Source organism: Phoca vitulina, unplaced genomic scaffold, assembly GCF_004348235.1.
Source record: "Phoca vitulina isolate PV1807 unplaced genomic scaffold, GSC_HSeal_1.0 scaffold13, whole genome shotgun sequence".
Taxonomy (NCBI): domain Eukaryota; kingdom Metazoa; phylum Chordata; class Mammalia; order Carnivora; family Phocidae; genus Phoca; species Phoca vitulina.
The window spans coordinates 8594949-8620345 of record NW_022589716.1 but is presented as its reverse complement, the minus strand read 5'-3'; the positions used below and the strand labels follow the sequence as shown (position 1 = coordinate 8620345).

Genomic DNA, 25397 nt, shown 5'->3' with positions numbered 1-25397 from the left:
GACTCTACCATCAGCTCCGTGACACATGCTAGAGGGGGTAATTCATCTCTTGCTCTGGCCCCAGGAAGGTGGGAAGACAGGGCAGGTGAGCCTGGCTTTCCCCACGGAGAGCCATTGGCTATTGTGGCCTGGACCTCAGAGCATTCAAGCCCTGTGAGGAGGGACAGGAGGGGCCTCACGGTTTTCTGGGAAGGGCTGTCCCCAAAAGTGGCTCCCGCTTCAGTGACCCCAGCTGTCCCTACACTGTTACTCTCCTCATGTTACCTTAAGGTGCCATATCCACATGTTTGCCAAGACATTTCCTCAGTGATGGGTCTGAGGCCAGGAGGGTGAGACCATCAGGGAAGCCAGCACTGGCTGAGGTGTGGCCCAGGCTGTGGGACAAGGGGCAACAGACTGCTGGCTCAGGGCAGTTGCCCTGAGATGCTGCCGAAGACAGCAAGAGCCAAAGGGCACGGGCAGGAGGAAAAGGGCAATATCGGTAAGGCCCTACACAGGCAGAGGTCTGAGAGCACAAGGGGCTCTGAAAGCCAGGAGCCTCACTCTGGCTCTGCCCTACAACACCCTCCCAGGTTCCTTCCAGATAGCCATGACAGGGAGTCCTTGCTCCTCCTCAAAGGAGTCCATGCAGCTGGGGCTGGGCAAGGGGCAGGATACTGGAGCCCTGGGAGCCACCGTGTGGCCCCTGCTAAGGCACACGTGACCCCCAGCCACAGTGTGTGTGGCGGGGGGTGGTCAGTCAGGCCAGGTATGACCCCAGCAGTGCAGACTCCCAAAGGCAGGGACCTTACTTCCCATCTCCACTTGGCTAGCTCCCACCACGGGATGTGAGGCCCCACCTTCTCTTGGGGAGCGCCTGCCGGGAGAGTGAGCATGCAGATGCCAGCTACTCACACCACCGGGCTGACTGAGAGTCAAAGGAGGCTGCTACCTTGCGCTGCCCTTGGAACCAGGAGAGAAAGGAGCTGCCTGAGGTCCCAGTGGAGACACAGCCCTGGAACCCAGCAGCCTGGCCCCAGCTGAGGATGCCACCCACTAGACCACACTGCCTCTGGCCACCGCACCACCAGATCAGGCCCTTCAAAGTGCCAGTGGGTGATATGAGGAATTTGAGAAACAAGACAGAGGATCATAGAGGAAGGGAGGGGAGAATGAAACAAGATGAAACCAGAGAGGAAGACAAACCATAAGAGACTCTTAATCTTGGGAAACAAACTGAGGGTTGCTGGAGTGGTGGGGGTGGGAGGGATGGGGTGGCTGGGTGATGGACACTGGGGAGGGTATGTGCTATGGTGAGCGCTGTGAATTGTGTAAGACTGATGAATCACAGACCTGTACCCCTGAAATAAATAATACATTATATAATAATAATTTTTAAAAAGGCAAAAAAAAACAAAACAAAAAAACAAGAAAAAGAAAGTGCCAGTGGGGTCAGCCAGCTCGGTCTGCCAGGCTCCTCAGAACCCAGCCTGATGCAGGTCACATCAGCACCTGCCGACCTGGAGGTGTCCTGCCGCTATGGGCAGGAGGGCTGGCCTTCTAGGCTCCGGGAGGCCACACATCTGCACAGACCAGAGCAGGGGTGGAGGTCACAACCAGGTGCCCACTCTTCTGGGCTTCTCGCTCTCCCCAGCCCCAACCAGGGACAGAGGAGTGATCTGAAACTCCAAGGTGAATTTGGAAGGAATGTTTTAACCAAAAGCTACGATAATAAAAAGTAAACATAAACCTTGCTCACTCCTCACTGACACAAACCTTCCGTTAAATAAACGTGGATGTGTGATACCAGAACAGTGCAGGCCCTCAGCCCACTCCCCTCCAGCAAGCAGGCAGCCATTTCTGAGCTGAAGCTCAGATGACATTCCTGTGCTCAGAGCCTAGGCCCAGTCAGGGAAGTGTGTGAGAGCACACCCAGGGCAGTGGAGGGCTAAGTCAACCCCCAGGAGTGAGCTGCTCAGTGCCAAGGCCCCTGGCATCCAAGGCCCAGGAGGGGCACCCATGTGCCTTTTTCCACACCATGCTCCTACACCCCCACTAGGTAGGAGACTGATGGCCAGCCCTGCTGGGGTAGGAGGAAGCTCCTACCCCCAGCACTGCCTGGGGACAAGGGGTCAGGCGACCCACAAATCATAGTAACAAAACATTAGATCACTACTTGTTGGTCTCTCGACACTTTATTGGCCCTATCTCCCAATATCCCCAAGGCAATTCCACCCCCAGAGACATTGAGCAACCTGCCCTTGGCAACGCTGATGGGATGGAACCAGACCAGGAACCTGGGTCTGCTCAGCTCTGGGCCAAACTATGGATGCCCTTGTTCTGTGCCACCCCAGGAAAGACATCCCCACCCTTGCTTCTACCCCCAAGTCTCCTAGAACATAAAGAAATGTAGAATCACAGAATCATGGGAAATATCATAAGCATCTGGGTTCTGGAAGGTACCATCACCTCCCTCCAACTAGCTCTCCAGGAAGAACTATCAGCCCGGCACTCTGGCAGGCTGGGGCCCTGGCCAGGCATCTGCGGGGCAGCCACGCTGTCGCCCAGACCTCCGGATATGCAGGAATCGGGGCCTAAGGAGACAGGGACAAGAGGCCAGTTACTTACTGCCTGGGTCCCAGGGGATGCGCAGAGAGTGGGAACGGTACACTCTCCCTACAGCCCTACAGCCAGGGCTGTGGATAGCCTGGGTAGAAAGACCGGTGTGGTGGTGGGGGTAGGGGTGGGTAGAGCTCACCTCCCACAGAAGTCCCTGCGCACAGCCACGAGATCAAGGGACAGGTTAGGCTGGCTCTGAAGCCAGCTGCCAACAAGCTCTGGGTGTCTTGGGTCCACTTCTAAGAAAATGCTCCTACATGGGGGAGAAATGGGTCAGCTCAACCAGGCAGGGCTGGGACCTGTACTTCTGCGTTGCCTGGGCTGGGAGGGGTGGGGTAAGAATGACTGTTAGGGCAGGCCCAGTACACACTGGGACAGACCCAGGAGACCTGCCCTATCCATACCCAGAGTCCTTCAGGAGCCAAGGTGCCAGGGCCAAGATGTGGGTAATGATGTCCATGCCCTCCTCCCCACCATCCAGGGCTAGTGGGTCTTCATAGCTGAAGGGGAAACAGAGGAAGGTGAGAGCCTCTGAAAAGTGTGGAAGAGCAGAGCAGGGCCCTCCACAAAGGGGCCCCGTGGAACTTACACTCTCAGCCTCAGAAAATCTGAGGACTCAGAAGAGAGGGCCCCTAAATGGCAGCTCTGATTCTCTTACCTCCTACAGGTAGCATCCCACCAGGCAGTGCTGGGCTGCTCAGTGACTCCCACTGACTGATAGCAGGGCATGAGGGTCTCCCCACAATAAGGCTGCTCCTATGCTTGGTCTGGGGAGGCCTGGAGCTGGCCCAAACCACTCCTGAAAACCTGGAAAAGGGGAGCCAGCACCCTGACCCACATTACCACTGCCTTGTCCAAGGACTTCTGGGCTACCTGTGGTTCTCAGATCGTTTGAGAACAGGATGGATCAGTGCAAAACCTGGAGTAGGGTCTTAGTCCCCGCTTTCCTGTTAAGCCCCCACATGACCTTGGACCAGGCATCTTTCCTCTCTGGGCCTCAATCTTCTGTAAAATGATGTGCCCATCTGAGCACCTTCTATGTATTCTATACCACATCTGATACATGAGTCATTGCTAGGTCCTCCCCGTGGCCCTGCAAAGGTCTACCACTACCCTTTCAAAGGTCAGAAATGAGGCTCAGAGAGGTTCTGTGATTATCCAGTGGTCTTCAGTGGGAAGGCAGAAGCTGAACCAAGTAGGTCTGTGGGCTCCAGAATGAGCCTTTCTTTCAACATCACTGCCCCTTTCAGTCCCTTCTCCCTCCCTGTACCTCCCAATGGTGTAGTCCCCCAGGGCAGACACATCCTACTAGGCCCTCTCAGCGCCGGCCTCCCTCCCACCACACCCTGCACCTGCGGATCTCAGGGGCCAGCTGCTCCATGTCTTGGTGGAAGATGTAGGGAGGGTTGCTGACGACCAGGTCCATGGGGCCCCAGGGCAGGAGGTGCGCCCAGCTCCCCTCTACAGTCAAAGGGAACACAACGCAGAGAATGGGTGGTAGCTCTACCTGCCACCAGGTCCCTTGGGTAGTCCCTCTCCCCAAGCCACACCCTGGGCCTATCTCTGGACCTGATAACCCAGGCTTGCAGATTAGTGCCCAGGGTCCCCAGCCAGCAGACTGGTCAGAAGCGTGTATACTCTGACATGGCAGCTCTTCACCTAGAATATCCTTGCCCTCTCTTCTTCCTGTCAAAAACCTCCTCAATAAGCAAAACTCAGCTCAAGTGCCACCTTCAGGAAGCCCTCTCTGATTGCTTGGGCAAAGCAAGAGCCTCTGTCCTCTGTAGCCCCACTGGCCCTGCCATGCACTGCCTCCTAGCCAATATGGACTGAGTGTATGGAGGACATGCCTGGTTTCAGTCAATTCCTGGCAACTGTTTCCTGGTTCCATCCAGATGCCATGTGCTACACCAGGTGCACCGCACTCTAGGGATGGCACGTATGAGGCTCAAAGATCCTGTGGATACGTAATGCAGCCAGAACCAGAGCCAGAACGCAAGGACACTCTGCAAAGGTGTGGCTGAGCTGTATGTACCGTGCCTGGGCCAGACACAGGGGCAGGGCAGGCAGTATTAAAGTATTTTGGTCCTAAAAGCTTTCTCTTGAGCTTCTGCTTATCTCTCAACAACAAGCAAGCCCTAGTTAAAAACTCATTAGTTATGGGGGGGGGGTTCAGAAAGTAAGAAAGACCCTGTGGCCGGTCCCTGCATGGGTCAGGTCGGCCCACAAGGCAACAGGGACTTGCCTGTCCTCAGCAAGGATTGGTCTGAGATACCCCGTATGTGTACGTGTGTGTGTGCACGCGTGCACGGGCATGTATAAATGAATGGTGGGGAAGCCCTCCTTCCATTTCTGCAGAGTGCCCATCCACCGAGCAGCACCAGTGCCCAGGATCCACTCCCCCAGGGAAGACCAGTAGGGAAGATACCTAAGGTCACATCGAGGGGGACGATCCGAATTCTGTCCAGCAACCGAAGCCTGGAGAGATGGGAAGTGAGGTGAGCACAGGGAAGACTCCTACCCATGGCTACCAGGACTATGAGAATAAACCCTTCTTGGACTGACAGATCTCTGGTGCCCATCGTCCTTCATAACCCTGTGGGGTCCATGCCAGGCCGCTCCGCCCCACCTCCCCTTTCTTAGGAGTGGAAAGCAAACATCAGTTAGTAAGATATCCAAATAGGGATTGAGAAGAGGCCCCAAAGCTGGACTTCCCCAATCCTGGCCCTTTTTACCCCTGTCCACCTACCTTTGAGCATTCTCCTGGGTCAGGCAGATGGCAGCTTCTCCTTTATCCACGGCAATGACTCGGCTCTGCCCCCAAGAACAAACAAAGGGTACATAGGAGGCAGGGTGCCCAGAGAAGCCAGGCCTGGAGACCAGAGCTCCCCTCTATCCCCGTACCAGAGAGGAGGGAAATACCCAACAGCTGTCCCCTCTTTGTAGCCAGGGTCTGGCCAGACAAAAGGGGATGGGGGCTGTGACCATGATGGGCTGGAGGCAGCCCTGTCCTCCCACATCTGGCCACCTCCCATCAAGTGCTTCTAGCAGAGATGGGTGGGGGAGGATCAGTGGGAGGGACAGTGAGTGGCAGTCCCAGTCTACTCAGGGTGGGGCACAGGGATGCAGAGGGGGCTCACCTGGGGAAGCTGACTCAGCAGGCTGAGGGCGATGGCTCCCGATCCGCAGCCCACCTCCAGGATGAGGGGGCCACCTTGGGCTCCCACTGTACAGGGACTCTGGGCCACCTCCTCCAGCACCCATTCAACCAGCTCCTGTGAGGCAGAGGGGTCCGAATCAGAGTCAGTGCCAACCTGGCCCCCCTGGGGGTCTTGGTACAGAGGCCCAAGCACGGTTAGGCCCTGTGTGAAGGTAGCAGGGGTGGCTAAAGCCAGACTGATATTCATGTCAGGCTGTGGGCAGGTCACTCTGCCTCTCCATGCCTCAGATTCCCCATCTGTAAAACTGAGCAACTGAGGATAACCAACCTCACCGGGTGGCAGGGGGATTAAACAGAACCACACTCATGAAACACAGATCCCATTCCCAGTGTATGGTAAGTGTTCAATAAACCCCAGCGAGGCCCTTTACAGACAGCCTCCCATCTTGTGCTCATGGCAATGCTAAGAACCATACCTGATGGTCCCTGGCCACTTCCTCTGTGACTGGCCCTGCTTAATGGAGCTTTCCCTCCATTAATCTGTTGTATCCTCACAACCAGCCATTGAGGAAGCCAAGTTCCCTCCTGGAGCCCAACTTACAGCTCACGATTGCTAATTATCAGGAGCCGGAGTGTCCCCAGCTTCTTCACAGAGCTGAACTTAGGACGCTCCCAGGGAGGTTTCCAGGCCAAAAGGACATGGAATTCCCTTCATGGGGGTGGGGCACAGTAGGGAGAAGACAGTCCTGCCTGAGCCCCATATCTGAAGGGACTATGGTATACACAGGGCACAGGGTAAGTGGGCATGATGTGACAGGGGATGCCTGACTGCACCACACCTGTCTTGGGGGCCGGGGGACACTTCTAGACAGTGTCACTTTGGAAACAACAGGCTTTCAAGTCTTGTCCACCATCTGCCACCTGCAGAGACTGTGCATGGAAGCCAACAGAGGGTAGAGGTGAGGGTGGAGGGCTGCTGCCGCCCAGAAGCCAACTGTTTCTAATGAGCAGTGGAGTGAGGGCCCAAGTAGCCAGGCATGGAGCCGGGGAAGGGCAGTGTGCTTCGTTCTCAAAGGCAGCCCTTAGGAGAGGTCTCTCTACTTGGGACTCCAGGATCCCAGGCAGGGCTGGCTCAGGGAATGGGCAGAGGGATCAGCAAGTGGGTGCTTCCCTCATCTATAAAGAGGTCCACCTCCTCCAGAAAGGCTTCCTTACTCCCTGCCAGGCTGTCTCTCATGGCTTTCCTCACCATTGAGTCTCAAGTCTAGGATGCGGTTTGCCTCTCCCACCAGACTGAAGGCTCCATGATGGGAAGACCGGGGATCCAACCCATCACAGTGTGTCCCAGAGGCAAGGTCTGACCCTCAGGGGGCCTCTTGGCTACTTCCCAAGGGCCTGGCAAGCTCTTGTGGGAAGCCACCCTGAGTCTCAGACCCCTCACCAGGTCCCCCCAAATCTCCAACATCAACAGTCAGGCTCAGTGGCTCCAGATCGCTCAGACCCATTCTTCACTTAAGCTCCTCAGTGCTGAGTCCCAAAAGGCATTTCATCCTTCCAGGCCCCCCAATCCCCAGAGCAGAGAGCTCACCTGTCCGCAGGGTAGCAAGTCCAAGGCAGGTAGAACTTGGCCAGTGGGTCCAACCCTTTCTATTCCCCCCACCTGTTCCCACCAGCCCTGTACCAGGCACTAATGGAGATTTTAAGGGTGCTTGCAGCAATTTGGGCCCTCAGTGTTGGGACTGACATAGCGCCAGCAGCCTAGGGCTGTGGTGGAGACTGTGGTCTCAGTGCTGAGGCCACGTATGAGCGGCTGGTAGGAGAGCTGAGACTTGTCAGGGCTGTGAGCATCTCCTGGTTTCCTGGCCACAGACAGACCTACTCTGGTTGGAGAATGACCTCTTGGCCAGCCTCCTCACAAAGACACCCTTGACCTGGGAGACACACACCACATATATGAACAGCCACCCTGGGCAGCGTGTGAAGCTGAGAGACTGGGCCCCCACTGCCCCCAGTACCCTCTGTTACACTCCAGAGGATCATCCTGGCTATGGGACCACCTGGGGTCTAAGGGTAGAGACCACCTACAAAAGTCCAAAAACTCTCCTCTTCACCAAGTGAAGAGCCTCCAGCCTCCATCAGTCTGAAATTGGTGGCTCTTTAGGGAAGGCTGAAAGCCAAGTGGTCACAGACCCAGGGCACCTCCTCCAGATGAATAAGGGAAGAATCCAAAACCATGATGGGATGGGGATAGGAGGGAATGTGGGGAACAGGGAGCTTTTGGCTCTGCTGGAGCCGCTGTCTCAGCAGGACCCTATACCCCCTCAAAAGGTCGGCCCAGGCCTCAGCAGGACCCGAGTGCTGTGAGCACCCTCCATTAGGATGCTCTGGGTGGGCAGCCCGAGGAGGGTGGCATGGCCTCCCTCAAGCCAATCACAGACAAGGCATTGAGCCTCCTACACCCCACAGAGCCTCACCTTGCCAGGCTGGATAGGAATGGTTCACACTGCCAGCCTTGGGTTTCCCACTGTACACACTGCCAGGCTGAGGACTGAGCCACCTTCCCACCCACAGGGAAAGCCCAACTCATCGGGCCACGTGCCACCTACAGCTTCGCATTTCTGACTTCTGCCCCCGTCATCAGAAACTGCCCTTCAGTGGATGGAAAGAACACAGGCACCATGATCTCTTCCCTGCCCCCATTCTCCCTACTCCCTGCCACAGGCCACGTCCTCTCAAGTTCTTGGTAAAGCACCCCACAGTGCGGCTTCACATTGGGGCAAACCTGGCAAGTTCTCAGAAATCTCTGTACAGTGAAGTGAGGACATGGCCTCCCAACCACAGCCTCCCCCTCTGTCTTCCCTCCCCCTCCCCCTTGCAGCAGAGCTGCTCTCCTGGCCCAGACCCACACAGGAATGGCGGGGGAGGCCCCACATGGGAGCCGGAAGTCCACATCCGACATTCAGAACCCTGGAGTGCATGGCTGGTACCGAGTCAGCTCTGAGGGGATTCAAAGGTCATCATGGTTGCTTCCCTCCCATGCCCTGACCCTTGACAGCCTCAGGAGACAGTGAGTGACCTCCCAGCCAGAGGTCACAGGCTTGGGGAAGACACAGAGTAGCCTCCCAAGAGGCTACAGGTGGCAGGCCACATCCTGCTCTGGATCTCTGCACCCCATCCCAGCTCGTCCAATCCCAGATGGGGTAGCCCCAAGGGAGGTTTGGGGCCCTGACCCAGAGTCAGGAAGTCCGAACGCTGCCCCCATTCTCCTCCCCTTGGCAGCCCTGTGACTTCAGGAAGTTCTCAGATTCCCTACTGTCCCTCCCAACACTGGGCTGTAAGGCAAGGACCTGGCTTCTCAACCACATGATGTGGAAGTGCATGGGGTCAGAGGGTTTCTCGACTAGGGGAGAGAGGCTAGGAAAGTGAGGAGGGGTTCTGGGTCCCTTTTTGGGCAGGTGAATGAAGGCTGATCTTTCCCAGGAATGGTTGTATGCCTGGGTACCTTTCGAGAAACACCCCTTCTCAGAACCTGGTGCCCTCTAGCTCGCCCATCAGCCCACACACAGCTCCATTCACCTGCTCTGCTCTCTGTCACTCCTTACAAGGTCAAGGGGAAGCCCATGAAGGGCCACAGAAAGCATCTCTCCCAGAATAAGGGTGCCTCACCCAGGGACAGCATGCTGGGGCCACACAATCCCTAGTCCTAGTAATTTGAGGGACAGGAGGGGATTACCTGACCAGACAGTAGATCTAAGAGGACCGCCAAGTCACAGATTCCTTCCACAGCCTCCCTAGTCTGAAGGCCCAACCCTCTTATCATCTGGGCCCAGAGAGGACAGTGACCTACCTGAGGTCACACAGCTGCACCAGGCCTCAGGGTGTCCAGCTGGAACCCTATCCACTTCACCCATGCCTCCTGAGGAGGAGGAGGGCATTTTCCCCCCATGGATTGGGTAGGCCAGGCCTGCGTACTGGGGCAGTGGCCTGAGATGTGAGGACAGTCAAGGAGGCCAGCAGGAGACCCCTGCACTCTTAGCCCCACCTACCCAGCCAACCAGGAGACACCAGTAGGGAAGAGCAAGGCCTCTGAGAACCACAATCATGGGGTCCCAGCACCCCCTGGAGGAAGTCCGGGGCAAGACAGGTGCCCTAAACACCACCCTTAACTCCATCCTGCCCTGTCCTAGTGGCACACCTACCTCTGTTTCCGGGCGAGGGATGAACACTGGGGGGGCCATCTTCAGACTGAGTCCTTGAAAGTCCCACTCGCCAAGGATGTACTGCACAGGCATCCTGCAGAGGGGGCAGCTGGGTGATCAGTGCCAGAGCCTGGACCAAGAGGACCATGACTGGGTTGAGAGATACCACTTGTGGGATACCAAAAATGTCAGGTAGGGTCATGCCTCCTGTGCCCCAGGACTCTGCGCCAAGCCAAGGCCTTCCCTCCCTCCCTTCTTCCTTTCTACTCGCGTGATCCCCCTCTCATCGATACCTCATATCAACACCTCCCCAGTCGTTGGATACTTTCCTCCTTCCTGACCATGAATTAGTCGGGCTGGGGGAAACCAGACACCTGTTCCCCACACAGAGCCCTCAGGTCTGGTCCATGGGTGCTCACCTTTGCAATCGGCGGCTACTCAGCTCCTGGATGCATTGTAGCTGCCAAGAGGTCAGGGGCTGGGTCCAAAGTACTGGTCTCAGGCTCTGAAACTGCCCCACAGAGAATGTGAGCAGCTGGCTCCCCAATCTAGGGGCCTGACCCAGGTTTATGTGGACAATGCCTATGGGCCCAACACTGGCCACCTTGGTCATCCCTGGACCCCTACTGTCTGACACACACTGTAATAGTTCATTAGATGAATGAATAAGTATCTACCTAAGACATTCCTTCAGAAAATTCCCATCACTCTCAGCACTCTCAGTGGGGCAGAAAAGCCCAGATGTTCTTCCCCAGGGTCCTCCCTCCCCCCTCTTCTGCCCTCTTGACAACTCTGCACTTAACTGTTTTGGCTCCAAGGACATGAGCCACGATGTACTCACTGGATGCCTGGGCCTCAGGGATGCCCCTCTTCTCAAAGACTGCAGTCCAGTGGCTGACCAGCTCTGTGGCATTCAATGACCCAGCCAGAGGCAGATGGGGTTGCCATGAGCTGAAGGCCCAGCCCCTGGTGCCTCCCCTCCTCCCGGGGCCAGACAGGAGGGCCCAGAGCATTCGGCCCCCAAGCTCCATGTCTCCGGGAAAGACTCTCCTGAGCGCTCCCAGGTCCCTAAATCTTCCTTGTGATATCAGCTGCTGAAGATGATCACTGGCTCCAACCAGGTGGAGATGGTCACGGGCTCTGACTCCTCAAGGTGGCTTTGGCCCAGATGTGACTGCCACCCTGGGAGAGGAAGGAGAACCAGAAGAACAGCTGAGCCTTATGTGACCCACTCCCCTCTGACCTGCTGCCTAAGAAAGGGCATGCTCTTGCTCGGCTACCTCCTTAACTCCATTAGACCTTCACCCACCTATTTGATTCTTCTTGTCTTGACCAGTTATGTTTTCTTCACGTTTTTAGCTGAAGTGGGCTGAAGCCAGAGCTCAGTCCCTGGCGATGCGTCCGGACCCAGGCTTGAGGGTTGAACAGATCTGTTCCCCCTAGTGTGTGTGACCTTGGGAAAATCATCATTTCTAAGTTCCAGTGTCCTCCTCCATGAAATGGGGAAAATAACACCAACTCCATAGCAAGCAGTACATTAGACAATGAATACCAAGGGCCTGAGAGCCAGCTCAACACATAGAAGGGACTCAGTGTTACATGCTCTTAACTAATATTACAAGACAGAGGAAGCTGCCTTTGCTTGGGGGGCTTTGCTTTTGACATTTTGCTTGTATTGTGACTGATATGTATGCTAAAACTCTCCGTCCCCACCCCCATTTGACCCATAATCCTAAACATCAGCATAAATTGCCAGGTTAAAAAAAATGGACAATTTTTGTTAACTTTATATTTAAGATGTCACAAACAAGGTTTACCAGAAGGTTTAAAATCAGTGGCTCCCTTTCCCTTAGCACGGACCAAGGTCCAAACTAGCATGTACTGAGCACCTGCTACGTGTCACATCTTCAAAAACAAGCTGGGAGGGAAAGGAGGCTCCAAGAGGGAAAGCGACTTGCCTAAGATCACCTAGCTAGAACTGTCCCAGGCAGGACACAACCCCAGGTCCTCCGGACTCCAGAGGCGGCTCTATCCACTTGAGCGTTGCCCCAGGAAGAGCCGAGACCCGAAGTCAGGGATGCCGCTTCCCTGTCAGCTCTGCAAGGCATCGTTAATGACCCAGGCGAGGTCGCCTCTCCCCGAGCCTGTTTCTTCATCTACATAACGCGAGGTGGGGGGGTCTCGAAGGTACTGCAGTCCAGGGGCCCCCGTCCCGGTTCCCATTTCTAGCGCATACCTGCCTGAAGAGTTACCCAGCCCGCCCTCCTGGCGGCAGAAACTGCCGGGGCTCGGCTCCCGGATGTGCATGACCCGCGGTGCGCTCCCTCGGACGCCCTGCTTCCGGGGTCGGCGCGTCTGAGAAAGGGCTCGGGCGGATCCAGCAACGCCCCCAGCTCCAGGGTTCCTAGGGCTCCTGGGTTCCAGCGGACTGCTGGGTAGGCTGTGAAAGCCACGCGGGTTACGCCCGCAGCCCCACGGGTGGGAGAGTGCGTGGATGTGTGGGAGGTTGCTCCCTCGGGGCCAGGGCCCTCGATTCTTCCTGAAGGTCACGGAAGGGACATGGCTCCAGCCCGCGAGGACTACGCGGAGCTGGCTTTTGGGTACCCGGCCGCCGGCGGTGTGTTGTCGGTCCGAGCGGGGGCGTGTCGCCAGCCAGCTCCGGGTTTGGAATTGGGGCGCGAGATCCAGGGGCGTGGTCGAGCGTAGCCTCAGGGCAGACCAAGCAGCACGTGGACGGATTCCAGTGTTGGGGGCGGGTAGCAATTTGGGGTGGGATCCGGTGTCCAGAACTTGGCCGAGGAAGTGGCCCGAGTCGCGCTGGGGGCCAGGTGGCTACTGGACCCCGGGGCCGCTCTTGACCCTTTTGTTCCCGGATTTTAGGGTTTGGAGCAGGGGACTCGAAACCGGACACAGGAGACCTGTGTTCGAATCGTGACTGTTGCCAGCTCACTCTGTGGGCCTCAGTTGCTCCTAATACAAAATTCATGGCAATGTCCCTCAAAGTGTGGCCTGCCGACGCCCTCCCCCACCAGAATCTATTGTTAACTAGATCACTGTTAACTAATAAACCTGCAGTTTCCCCGGACTCGGTCCCAGACCGGGGGGGGGGGGGGGGGGGGGGGAGCCTCGGGGATCTGCATTTGTAACAAAAGCTTCTCGGGGTGATCCCCGTAAGTTCCTTTGAGAACCCAAGGATTACAAGGTATCTGAAGGCCCCTCCCCTGAGATGATCGCGCCCCAAGGATTACAAGGTATCTGAAGGCCCCTCCCCTGAGATGATCGCGCCGTAGATGGAGGCTATTGTGAGGGGTATATGTAGCCTTGCTGCCTGTGTCAGACTGCCCAATAATAATACCTCTCCAATAATAATACCAACAGCTCCCAACTTCTCTGGACTGAGCTACCCCATTTCTAGCCCAGGTTGGGTGTAGTTCACCAAGAACCCTCTCAGTAGAGCCCATCTGAGCAGGAAGCCGAGCTCCAGGGAAGGGAAACATCTCGCTCTAGGTCACAAAGCAGTAAAGGGGCGAGCCACAGTTAACGCAGGTCCAAGGACTCACAGTCCAATGCTCTCCCGGAGCCTCCCGCGTCCGCCTCCGTTTGGGGAGCACGAATCTATCTCGGCGGAGGTGGAACTCCGCCCGAGTTCTGGTAAAGGAAGGGCTTGGCCACCCACGGACCTGCACCCGACTTCGGCGTAGACCACGGGTAATGAGGGGTAGTATCCACGAACCGAGACCCTGTGTCCGGCTCCTGCTGGGGGCGGAGCCAGATCCAGCGACAGGCGAGCGGGCCAGTGCCAGGCAGGCTTTGGGCCTGACAGCCAATGGGGAGCCGGGGGCGAGGAGCCGGCAGGGAGGCGAGGCGCTGGAGCGCGGGGGACCCGCGGGGCTACTCGCCTCGGCCCCACCCCCGCGGTGGGTCCAGGCCCTGCCTGTCCCGGCCCCGGCTGGCTGAGCCGGCTCTCGCGGCTGCGGGCGGTGCGCTGTAGCGGGCCCAGCCCGCGGCTCCGGGCGCACTGGGAGGGCGGACCTGGGCTCGGACCCGCTGCCCCCCGCCCTGGCCGTCTGCCGATCGCCACCACCCCTAGCCTCTCCGGCTGAGCTCGGCGCCCCAGAGAGGATTAAGTAAGTGCTGAGGTCGCAGCTTCTGTGCAAGAATGGAGGAATCACCGAGTCGCAGAGGCGGGGATGGGGATTGGAGCAGGGAGGACTGAGGAACCTGGTAGAGAACGGTATGCGGGTTCTCGGAGGTCGCGGTGCCAACCCATCTCAGCCGTTTCCTTCTCTTGCCCTTTGGACCCTCGGGCAGTACCAGACAGTGATGAGCAGGGCCTTTTCTCTGTTTTGGACCGAGGAGTAAACAGAGCCCAGAGCAAGAGTTAAGGGTCTGGCCCAAGGTCATGTCTGGGGTCAGAGGCAGAGCCAAGAAAGAACCTGGAATTGCTGACGCGTTCAGCCTAGCTGGAGAGAGAGAGGGCAGAGAGGGATGAGCCCCCATATCCCTCTGCCAACCTTGCCCCTTCCTGAGGAGCCATCATAAGTGTGTACACACCTCCCGCACACCCATGCACCTGCACAGGACGGCACCCCACATACACCCATGAGCTAGCACAGGGATGTATGTGTGCAGCCATGAGCTGTGTACCCCCCCTCCCTAGGCCCACCCTTCTGCAGCGTGGCTGCGACCCCTTCCCACCTTGCCCTACCCAGAGCCTCTGGCCTGGGAAGAGGTAAGCCACACCCTGGTCTCCACACGTCTTACTCTCTGTTCCCAAGAGAGGAGGGGGGGAGAAGAGAAGCACCTCAGAGTGGGAGCTCCATGCTCCCTGCTCACCTTGTTTTTCCTTGTCCCTGGCAGCCCCTAGCTCCCCTATGGGGGTCCAGTGACCCTAAAAGCCTGCAGAGAAGCCCTGTCAGGGGACCTGACTTTAGGCTCTCTCCCCTTCCTGTCTTCTGGTCTCTCTGCACCTGTCATCCACTCCCCGGCCCCCATCCCCTGCAAACATAGCCTGGATCACACAGCGTGCTAGGTCAAGGGGCTCCTGTGGCTCCCCCTTTCCCAAGTGTGTTGGCCAAGGGGGGGAAAGTCGATATACTGGGTGCTTACTGTGGGTAGGGGTTACGCTGAGCTAAGTCTTTTCTAGGGACCAGTTCATTCTGACATTTCAATGACCTTATAACCCTGTGAGGCTGTGAGGGAGGTGGGGTATTGTTTGTCTGTTTGTTTGTTTGTTTTTAATCTTGATCTTAGACTCAGAGGAACTGAGACCCAGGGAGGTGGAGTGACGTGCCTAGGGTCATCTGACTCTTGGGCAGGTGTTTCCCTCCAGGAAAGGAAAACGCTGCGGTGTTTTTTTTTCTCCCCAAGCAGGAGGTGAGGGATATGGGGGGCAGGGAGTGAGGGGGTGGGAAATGTGGGGAGTAGGGGGGCGGAAGGGTGGGTATTATGTAGGGGAGAGACTTTTTCTTTCAAACCTCCCTACTACCTTTCATATCTTCCAAGTATGATCACTATGTTATCATACCCTCAAAGAAGGGGCATTTTCACCTTCTTAAATCTACACGGGAACTGTACTTGAGTAAAGCACATGTCCTAATGTCCCCTGAACTTGCCCTTGCCCTCAAACTTTTATTTCCCCAGTACCTTCAGAACTTAGGGGTACTTGATCTCACCATTGAGTCCTGTCCTAAGCCTCATGTTTTTCATTCTTTCTCTTCCAGCACCCAGGGGGCCGGGGAGCTCCCTTTCTCCTCGGAGGTGGCAACCTGGAAGTATAGCAGGGGCCACAGGCTGGGATACTACCCATGTCAGGAGCGAGTTGGCAGGTCGACTGACCACAGGCAGTCTCTCAGCCAGGGCCCTCTCAGCATTGGCATGGACTCCAGGATCCTGCCTGCCAGGGGCTGGCTCAGCAGCCGCCCACCCACCTCTGAGCCCGACCTGGAGCCTGCCACAGAGGGGCGAGCCTCTGAGACCACCACCCTCAGCACAGAAGCCACCAACTTTAATGACACCAGAATCCCTGATGTGACTGGTAGCACAGCTGGTGTGGGCACAATGCTTCTGTCCTTTGGGATCATCACGGTGATTGGCCTGGCTGTGGCCATGGTAAGAGCTGGTAGGCTGGGGCTGACCAGTTGGGGGGGGGCACTCTAATCAGAAGACAATTGTCTGTTAATGATAGCACAGTCTTCCCCTTCTCCAGGGATGTGTCCACTGGAGACCAGAGGGGCTGCCTCCAACCGGAAGAACCAGAGAGGGTTCTGAGGATACATGGCATCTTGAGCTGGGCCATGAGGGCCACAGAGGAGTTGGGGAGGAGGGCGTTCCAGGTGGAGGGTCCTGATGGGCGAAGTTTGGAGGCAGACAGGAGTTTCTGGGCACAGCAGGCAGGACAGTGAGGCAAGTGCGGGGAGGGGTGAGTAGGAGTAGAGGCTAGAAGGCGATCGGAATAGATCACAGGCCACAGTGCGGGCAGGCTGCTCTGGGCATGGCAGGCTGCTGGCGGCCTTCGTTCACTTGCCAGGTATTTCCTAAGCCCCTGCCCTGGACCGAGCCTTCAGGTCCCCAGGGACTAAGGAGACTAAGGCCTGCCCGGCGGTTCTTACAGGGAACAGGAGACCAATAAAGCCAATGATGCCAAGGGAAGCCCGGAGGGACTGAGTTGGGGAATTGGGCAGGAGGACTTTCTAGGCTAGGTGGTCAGGGACAAACTGAGGAGGCAACATTAGAGCTGAGACCCCAAAGTGGAGGCCTGGCCCCAGTACCACAAGAAGGGGCAAACTTGGGCAGACCTCTGAACGGAGGTGAGCTGGGGTGAAGACTGAAGGTGTTCCCTGATAGGGGATATGGCGTTTCCAGATCTGGTGTCTGTCCCTGCAGATATGGGCCCTCCCCCTAATCTGCTACACGGACACTCAAAATGTCACTGAGGGACTGCTGGAGATGGTGCTGGCTCACACAAGGAAGGGGGGAGGTGCACCTGAGGTCCCCCAGGGGGCCTGACAATGGTGGCATCCTGGCCACCGCCCCTCACAGGCTCTGATGACCAGCCTTAGGCTCAGGACCGCATTGTTCTGGCAAATAGAGCTGTGGATGGTCCATCCGTGACCTGGCTGGAGCTGCTGTCCAACCAAGGTTGCCATATGGGCCCTGTAGGCTCCGGATCGCCGCCAGAGAACAAGTGCTGGCCAGCGAGCAGGGCCAGGATGCAGCCCACAGAGCGAGCGGCCTCCTGGGGCGGGGGCGAGGCGGAGCGCCAGTGTTTCCCCATGCCACCCATGTGGCAGCGAAGCAAACCCAAACAGCCTTACCTCAGGGAAAAAGTGGGGTCTGGAATCTGCCCTTGCAACTCTAGGCCAGAGATTATGTCCCAGGAACTTGGGAGGACTCCATGATGCTTCATTCTGGAGGAACGTTCAGAGGGCCAGGGTAGAGGGCCTTCTTGCCCAAACCAGAGAGGGGTCAGCCCCTTCTTCCCCCATCTCTCAGTGCTTTGTACAGGGACGTCCTGCTCCAGCCCAGAGTGCGTGGGTCTTGTATGTTTCCTCAGGCTGCCTAAGCCTTTATCTTCAGGTCTGTACAATGGAGGTTAGGACCCAGGGGCCTTCCTCCTTCCTCCAGCATGTGGGTTCTGCCATTTAGTTTGGGCTGCTGTCCGGGGACTCGGGCTCTCCTCCCCAGCCCCCGTCCACTGAAGGCTATCAGCCTCCCATGGAAACCCCAGAAGCCCAGCCCAGGGTCTTGCCTCGAGCACTGCCCTGCAGAGTCTGGCCACTACCTGTCCCCTGTTCTCTTTTCCCATACAAGGCTCTGGGCCTGGGGGGTGTTGAGAGGAAGGGGGCCGCTGAAATCTTCCCCTCCCCCTTGAAGAGTCCAAGGCAGGTGCTGAGTGGCCGGAGCTGCAGTCTGTATTGGTGGAGATAACGCAGGCCTGCTCCCCACTTCGCAGCCCGGGCACCGTCAGCATCTGATACACATCAAAAGGAGGCACAAATGCAGGATGTGTGTGTCCCTGGGAGGGAATCCCAGAGGTCTTGGGGACCCACAGTTCTCCTGTTCATCAGCCTCAGCTTGTCCCTTGTCCCAAGGAACTGCTGGTTAATCAGGGACTCCTTGCCCAGCCATCTGACACTGCTCCTTCTCTTGCAGGTTTTGTACATTAGGAAGAAGAAAAGGTAACTCCCCAGTTGCCACCCAAAACTGCAGCCTGTTGGCAGTGTTGGGCTGGACTCCAGGGGCCGTGGGTGGGAAAAGAGAGTCCCAGCACCGTCGGGGCCCCTCTCCGTTGTCAGAGAGCCGGTTCCTCTTCTGCCCACTGAAGGCTGGGGTTGACGGCTTGCCCTCGGGGAGTGCTGAGCCACTTTTGCCCCACTGCCCCAAGCTCCAGGTCACTGACTCCCTGCCCCTGCCCGGCCCCCAGAGGCTGTGGATCACACAAGGGCCTGGCCTAGGCAGTCCCCATGGACCCCACAGATGATGCCTGTGTGGGCCATGGCCCCATCTGGTCCCGGGAGTGGGTAACTATCCATCTGAAGGGTGGAGGTGGTATACAAGTACAAAAAATGTCTTTCATTTAATCCCGGGGGAAATCTGAGCCCCCCACCCCCACCCCCAGCATAGCTGTGTGCTAGGACTCAGGCGCTCAGTGAGCAGGGCCTGGAGGGCTGGCGGGAGGGGAAGGGCCTGCCGTGCCCCCAGCAGCCTCTGCCCCCACCCGCAGGCTGGAGAAGCTCCGCCACCAGCTCATGCCCATGTACAGCTTCGACCCTACAGAGGAGCAAGATGAGCTGGAGCAGGAGCTGCTGGAACACGGGCGCGACGCCGCCTCCATGCAGGCTGCTGCCTCTGCGCAGGCCGCGCAGGGCAAGGTGGGCACTAACGGGCTCCCCCAGCAGCCTGCTCAGGACTCTACCACCCCCACCCTCCCTCCTTTCTCATGCAGCTTTCCAGCACTCGCCATGTGGTTGGGTGGCAGCTCTCAGGTACATAGGTTTAGAAACTGGTAGAATTTCTCCATGGCCACCCACAAACTGACTGCACAAGGCCAGGGCAGCCCTGGGATCCAGCCGGGCTTTGCCCCTGCTAGCCTCGTGATCTTGGCAGCCCCCTTGGCCTCTCTGAGCCCCTGCTTTCTCATCTGCAAGTGAAAATTCTAATTCTTGCCCTGTGTGCCCCCATGGCTTGGCTAGGAAAGCAGGAGAGGGCTGATGGGAGAGATTGTTGGGGGCTAAGAGCCTGGTGCCTTTGCCCCCCTGAGGGCCCATGTTTCCTGAGCGGGTTGTGGTGGGGGTCAGATTCTGGAAGAGTGGCACCTCTGAGTAGACTAATGGGTCCTAGTAACTGACAGACCCTGGGCGGATGGCGACGCTAGCCAAACTTGCCTCTTACATCCAAAGGGTTGGGTACCTGTGTGGTCACCGGGCCAGAGCCGCTGGCTGATTGCCACCAGCCCCCCAAATCCCCAAGGGCCAGAGCACCATGAGGAGGCCTGGTCTCTCCCTGACCCATGAAACCCCTTTGCATTTCTCCTTGCCTTGGCCCCACAGGTTGCTGGGGGCATCTGGCCCTCCCAGAGGCAGAATTAGGAGACCGGACTCCAGAAGAGTCCACACTGGGAGAGTGCCACCAGTTCTGTGGCAACTGACCAGGACACATTCCCCACTTGGGGTATTTGGGAAATCAGGCTGAAAACCTTGGTCCACCCAGCCCATGGGACGACTGACAATTTGACAGTTGTTTCCTGGGCGCTTCCCTTGGTCCAGCCCCAGTGCTAGGGCTGGGGGGTGCAGAGGTGAGCCCCCTTCTGCTGGGAGAGAGGAGTGCCTGCATCGTTCATGCAGCCTCTAGGCGCACAGGGTAAGCGCGTGCTGGCAAGCTGGTGATGGCTGGGGGCGGGGAGGGGTCATCAGAGCCAGATGGTAGTTCCAGGCTGAACTTGCAAGGGGGGCATTCCAAGCAGAAGGCATAGCGGCTGCCAAGCGCAAACAGGCAAACCAGGAAGCACGGGTGGAAGTGACTGGGCCAGAGAGTACGTGGCCTTGGTCGAGGTCCCTGATGCCCTTGACTGTCTCTCTGCAGACCACGCTCCCCTCTCAGGGCCCACTGCAGAGGCCCAGCCGGCTGGTGTTCACTGACGTAGCCAATGCCATCCATGCGTGAGTGGCCCGAGGACCGGCCCGGACCTCTGATGAAGACATCTGCCATCGTGCCCCTTGAGCTTGATTGTTAAGACCCACTCTCGAGACCTGCCTTGCTGAGGCCCAGCTGTTCCAAGGACCCACCTGCTGACTCTCCAGGCTCTAAGAGAGGGCCCTGGCCAGGCTAGACATCTGGCTACTGAGGTCTCCTGATCTGAGGGCCCTGCATAGAGGGCATCCTTCATATCAGGAAAGTTGAGAGCCGCTGCTGGCTTCCTTGTGTCCTGCCCAGACCCGTCACATCACGGTCTGCTCCGCTAATGTGGAGGAAGTAGGGGGGAGACATGGGATGGGAGGGGGCAGGGGAGGAGAGTAGGGAGGGGTTCCCCTTTGTCAGGGAGAGACCTGTCTTTGGAATCTGCAGCCTCCTCTGGAGTAGGGAGGGGCAATCAACCAGGTCTTGGGGACAGGATGTGGTGGCACCCTGGGAGAAGCCCAGGGATAGACTAGAACTGCCTGGTGGGCAAGGATGCCAGGAAGAGGGCTGCTCCTACCCAGGGCCCATCTGTATTTTGGAGGGTCCACGAGGCCTCCCAGCCACCCTCCCTGGCAGCCAGCTACTGGCTGGGAAAGGGGAAGGAGGTGGGGGAATAGTGTGGAGGGCCCCAGGCAGGCGCATGAATGTGTTCACGTGCAGGCGTATGTCCCTGTCCCGGCACAGACTAGGATGGAGACCCTCTGCATGGGCTCCACCCTCCAAGTCCACCCCACCCCTTGACGTGTGCGGGGGCACCAGGATAGGCCACTCTCTCTGCCTTCAGTGTTCAGGGGCTGAAAGGAGAGGGAAGCCAAGGTAAAGGTCCTGCTGCCCACCACATCTCTTCACTGGGCTCTACAAGCCAGGTAACTGGCTTCTGAAAACAGTTCCCTGTCCTGGTGTATATTGGGGATCTAGGGTTGTAGGAGAGGCTGCCAGTCTAAGGGCAGTGGTCCCAAGCTGTGGGCTATCTAGGGACATTGTGACTTTGCCTGAAACGGGTGTGGGGATGGCCCCATGGGAAACAGACCTAGTTTTTGATAGCACAGCCCACCCACCCATTGTCCACCCACCCAACACCCCTCAGGAAATCTTCTACCAGTCTGGGGCATCTGGACAAGGCATGGGACCAAGCCAGACCCCGAGAGCTGGGCAGCCTTCTCCTCTGGACGTGCATGCACACACGAGCATGCAGAGAAGCATGCCCCCTGCCCCCGTGCCCAGCCTCCCCGCTGTCGCTGTCCCTGCTGGTTGGAAGGGGACACGGGGGCGATAGCACATACCTTCTGTCGGGCAAATACCACGTGTCAGGAGGGGAGGGCCTAGGAGACCCGTGTGGGGAAGATATGGGATGTATTCCCTCCTCTCGATGCTATAAATACATTAGCACTTGAACCAACTGGAGGGCTGTGGGTGATTTGGGACGCACAGATGCTGTAATGGAACTTGGCACCTCCATGTGAGAGCATTAAAGATGTAATTAAGATGTTTACACGAAGAGAGTGTGAACCTGTGACACTTGGGGTGTGAAACCCCAGGAGGGACAGGATGGGTTAGGGGCTGTGGGGGGCCTGGGAACAGTCACTTGGATCCCAGCAATGAGCTGGCAGCCCAGCTGGTTTTCCTTGATCTATCTGATGAAATGCCTCGGGCCCTGAGTTCAGGCTGCTCTGGGGCCTCGTGTCTCAACTGTGGAATGGGGTCACAATGCCTGCCATCACCCGGGGTGGAAAAGCCAAGTGGACAGGACCTTTTGGGGCCTGAGGAAGGAGAGGGCTTGAGCCCCAAGGTCCAGGGGGAGGTGGGGTGCCTCAGGATCCATAGGAGCTGGGTGTGGAAGAAAAGGGAACAAAATAATGTGGTCTTTCCCAGAGCACAAGGGTGCAGGGGATAGGTGGAGGTGGGAAGCGCTAAGGTTATTTGTGTGGAAACCACCTACAGGGTTCAGAAGGATTTGAGGTGAACAACTGTCCTGGTTCTCTCAGGGCTGCCCAATTTATAGCACAGGAAATCCCACAAACCAGGACTCTAAGTGACATGCAGATCTTCCCCTAAAGGGCTGAGGCTTCGGGCCAGTATAGGAAACAAAGACGGAGTGAGCATCCCAGTCCCATGGTGGAGGGCTGGGCTGGAAGCGGGGGTTGTGGGACAGGGCCTTCAGTAAAGGCCCACATTGGGGTCAGACTGCTGGGCTGTCAGTCTGCTTGGTCTTGCAGAGGGGTCTCCCTCCCCCAGCAGACTAACAGAAGGATTCCTAAAGACCATGGGGTGAGAGAAGGGGTGGGTGGGCTCTGTTCCCCCATCCTATTGGGTAACTCCTCAATCTAAGAATGTGGAAGCTACAGAAGACCCAATGTCTGAGGGACCCTAAAAAAATGGGGCCTGCAGAGTAAGGCTAGCGCCTAGGGACTAGGGCCAGGGTGGAGGCTCCAGGAGGACCCCGTCCCCATTCTCTCGGGCTGCCTCCCTCATGCCCCTTTCCCACAGGTGGACATGGCTAGGTGGTGGACAGGGCAACCTTCTGTGGGTGACAGGGCCACTGCCTCATCCCTGTCCCCTCACAGATACCTCCTCTTCCCTCCTCCCCACCTTCTACTTGCTAGCTCTCTTTCCCAGCCCTGGAGGAGAACTGAACTCCCCACCAGTCCCCAGGTCTTCCACAGACATTGGATCAATAGATATCGGGGTGAAAGGATCCGGTTGACACGTCCTTGTGACCGTGGGCCTGGCAGGCTGACCAGAACGCCCCTCACCGCCCTCAGCCAGGCAGACAGAGTGAGACAGTCACCTGCCCGTGCTTACTGCTCCTGAAATTGGCTGCTAACGGAGGCCCTTGGGAAATGCTCCTTCGGGATACACACACATCCATCAGCGAAACCCCTATTCATGAATAGCAACCAGGGCTTCGGGGCAGAAGCTACAGCAGCTTGCAGTGGGTGCTGTCAGGATGGACGTGGATGGGTGCCTTCAGAGGAAGCCATCTTGTTTAATGAAGTGAAGTGTCAACTTCCAGCCAAAGCGGATACAGTAATCCTGTTGCCTGGCGGCAGGCAGACACCAGAGACCCCTGCAGAATGTAAAGGAAAGTTCTCGCGGAGGCCCAGAGTGGCTCTGGCTAGGGACCAACATGCATCATGTCTAATGCCCAACATGGCTGGGGAAAGTGGGCTGTCTCACTCCCATTTCATCAGTGAGGACCTTGCGACTGAGCCATGAGGGGAAAGCAGCCCAGGGCTCCATGTACAGCCGGGGCAGGGCACATCAGGGCCTGGGTTTGAACTTGGTACAGCCTGGCACAACACTGTCTGCACCCACAGGGTGGGGGGGTGAGGGGGTGGGCAAGGTTCTCCAAGACTCCACCTTCCCAGTCCTTTAGCCTGGCAGGAGGCTGGGCATGTCCCCAGACCTCTTACAAATGGGCATCCCAGGGAAAGTGCCCCAGATTCAGCCCAGCTTTCTTAGGTGAGGGCTAGGACTGGGTCCCTTCTGAGGCTTCGTGGCAGCCTGGATCCTGGTCCCATGTCCATGTACATGTGTGGTATTGCGGGGGAGGACCCATGGCCTTGTCCACCAGTCCTTCTGTTCTCCTGATACGTGGTTGCCGGGGGCCAGCATCTCCCCCCTGGGGCCGCCCAGGCCTCACAGGACACTGTCAAGGAGGAGGAGGTCTCCCAGTCTCTCACACTAGTCCTGCTCCTGTCTTCCTGATCGATGTGCCCACTTGCCGGGGCTTCCCCAGTGTCTCCTGGGTGAGGCCCAGCCAATCCCCTCAACTTCTCCTATACCCAGCTGCACCCTGGGGTCTGGCCTGGGAGAATGTAGAGAGGGACAATGGCAGACGTCCTAGCCGTTGGGGCTGATGGGCCTCCTGTCCTCTAGCTACTGGTTGAACAGGGGAGGAAGGATGCGTTCCCCCTGGCCATCGGCAATCCACCCAGCCCTTAGTACATTTCCTTGGGAGGCCTGGAGGCATGGCTTAGGAGGGGGCAGTCAGCTCTACTTCCTGGGGTGCAGCAAGAGATAAAAGGACTCGGGGTAATAACAATGCCAATAATAATAACAGTAATAATAAATAATAATGACGTGTGATTTATGGAGCTCACGCCACGGGCCCGACACAGTGGATCACTCATGCAGGGAGGGCCGGGTCAGACTTCCCCGTGCCAGCAGGACTGCCATTCAGCTCACAGGTATCCACAGCCCGACAGTGGCCAGAATCTGGTCTTCGTAACAGTTACCCCTGATGGGCACGATCCTACACAATCTCACTTTATTCCCAGTGTCTGTTGTGAGGGCCGACTGTCATTCGTCTTACAGAGGAAGAGGTCAGCGCCCAGAGACTGAGGTTATCAGGCTCAGAGCCAGGGTCCTGGCTCTTCTTCTACACCATTCCAGAAAGGAGTTGCAGACAAATCATAGAAACAGGAGGCTGATGGGGCCTGACAGGGCGCCCTGATGGCACTGCCCACTTGGGTCCCCAATCTGCTTCCTAGCCTCCAAAGCCAGCCCGTGCTGCAACCTGCTGGTGGCCACAGGCACTGCAAGGGGCCTTCCTGCCGCCCCACCCCCACCCCCACCCCCTCAGCCAAGTCATGTGTCTGGTGCTCACCACCACCACCCCCAGTTCTCCTCAGGCCCCATCCTTGAATCCCTCTCCTGCACTCAGCCTCTGCCCCATCTGGTGTGGAGAGCCACCGTCACACTGCAAGCCCCACATCAGGGGTTCATCTGACAGACCAGGGCTAGGCTGAGGTGAGTGGGGGCCTAGGGTTGCAAATGTCAGCAGCCACTCCCTCGGGGGCTGACATGGCACATGCACCAGCCTGAGTGTGAGCGCCTCCTTCAATTTGTGCCCCGGGTGCCTCACTCACCTCATCCTAGTCCTGGCCTGGCGGCTGAGGTCCCTCTTGGTCAGGGCCCAGCAGGCAGGCACTGATCCCCACCGCACCCCCACTACCCTGCCTGTAGCCTGGAGGCCCCAGGAGGCCACGCAGCGAGAGTGAGGGCCTGTGCCCTGGCCGGAGCTTACGGAGATGCTCCTCATGCGGAGAAGGCTGAGAACACCAGATTATGAGAGACTTAAGGGACTTAGCAGCAGCTCGATAACGGGTCAATAAGGTGACACTCAATAAGTGAAGTCTTGGGCAAAGGAGGAGGGCAGGACTCCCGCTGTAAGTCCCTGCAGGTGGGCCCGACCCGGAGTCTGTGTGTGTGTGAACCACCTGGGACACTCACAGGCAGAATCAGAACCCATATAATCC

At 57.6% G+C, this 25397-nt stretch overlaps 2 protein-coding genes across 10 annotated transcripts; one reads left to right on the top strand and one right to left on the bottom strand.

Annotated features, from left to right (window-relative positions):
- Positions 1–1390: 1390 nt before the first annotated feature.
- Positions 1391–13659, bottom strand: HEMK1 (HemK methyltransferase family member 1). 8 transcript variants are annotated; one of them, XM_032411358.1, is made up of 12 exons: positions 13518–13659; positions 11267–11410; positions 10761–11139; positions 10377–10468; positions 9958–10051; positions 5739–5873; positions 5348–5412; positions 5027–5076; positions 3951–4059; positions 3003–3098; positions 2738–2851; positions 1391–2573 (listed from the first exon to the last, which is right to left on the bottom strand). In XM_032411358.1, exons 3-12 carry the CDS (start codon positions 10986–10988, stop codon positions 2480–2482), a joined length of 1077 nt encoding a protein of 358 aa, XP_032267249.1. In that variant the 5' UTR covers positions 10989–11139; positions 11267–11410; positions 13518–13659; the 3' UTR covers positions 1391–2479. The 8 variants fall into 8 exon arrangements, with proteins under 8 accessions (XP_032267249.1, XP_032267247.1, XP_032267246.1 ...); XM_032411356.1 differs by lacking the exon at positions 13518–13659 and adding an exon at positions 12194–12558 and having other exon boundaries at positions 11267–12054; XM_032411355.1 differs by lacking the exon at positions 13518–13659 and adding an exon at positions 12194–12558.
- A 158-nt stretch (positions 13660–13817) lies between these two features.
- Positions 13818–21634, top strand: CUNH3orf18 (chromosome unknown C3orf18 homolog). Of its 2 annotated transcripts, none has more exons than XM_032411354.1 (6): positions 13818–14084; positions 15211–15333; positions 15681–16068; positions 18112–18137; positions 18683–18830; positions 20041–21634. In XM_032411354.1, exons 3-6 carry the CDS (start codon positions 15835–15837, stop codon positions 20119–20121), a joined length of 489 nt encoding a protein of 162 aa, XP_032267245.1. In that variant the 5' UTR covers positions 13818–14084; positions 15211–15333; positions 15681–15834; the 3' UTR covers positions 20122–21634. The 2 variants fall into 2 exon arrangements, with proteins under 2 accessions (XP_032267245.1, XP_032267243.1); XM_032411352.1 differs by lacking the exon at positions 13818–14084 and adding an exon at positions 14115–14191.
- Positions 21635–25397: the final 3763 nt, after the last annotated feature.

Bases quoted from the DNA above. Each gene is read 5' to 3' on its own strand.
- HEMK1 (XM_032411358.1), bottom strand. From the start codon at position 10,988: ATGGAGCTTGGGGGCCGAATGCTCTGGGCCCTCCTGTCTGGCCCCGGG. The intron at 5,077-5,347 runs GTAGGTGGACAG...CCATCTCTCCAG, and splicing joins ACCCAGGAGAATGCTCAAAG to GCTTCGGTTGCTGGACAGAA. The intron at 4,060-5,026 runs GTATCTTCCCTA...CTTTGACTGTAG, and splicing joins CCCCCTCGATGTGACCTTAG to AGGGGAGCTGGGCGCACCTC.
- CUNH3orf18 (XM_032411352.1), top strand. From the start codon at position 14,148: ATGGGGATTGGAGCAGGGAGGACTGAGGAACCTGGTAGAGAACG. The intron at 14,192-15,210 runs GTATGCGGGTTC...TCTTGATCTTAG, and splicing joins GAGGAACCTGGTAGAGAACG to ACTCAGAGGAACTGAGACCC. The intron at 16,069-18,111 runs GTAAGAGCTGGT...CTTCTCTTGCAG, and splicing joins TTGGCCTGGCTGTGGCCATG to GTTTTGTACATTAGGAAGAA.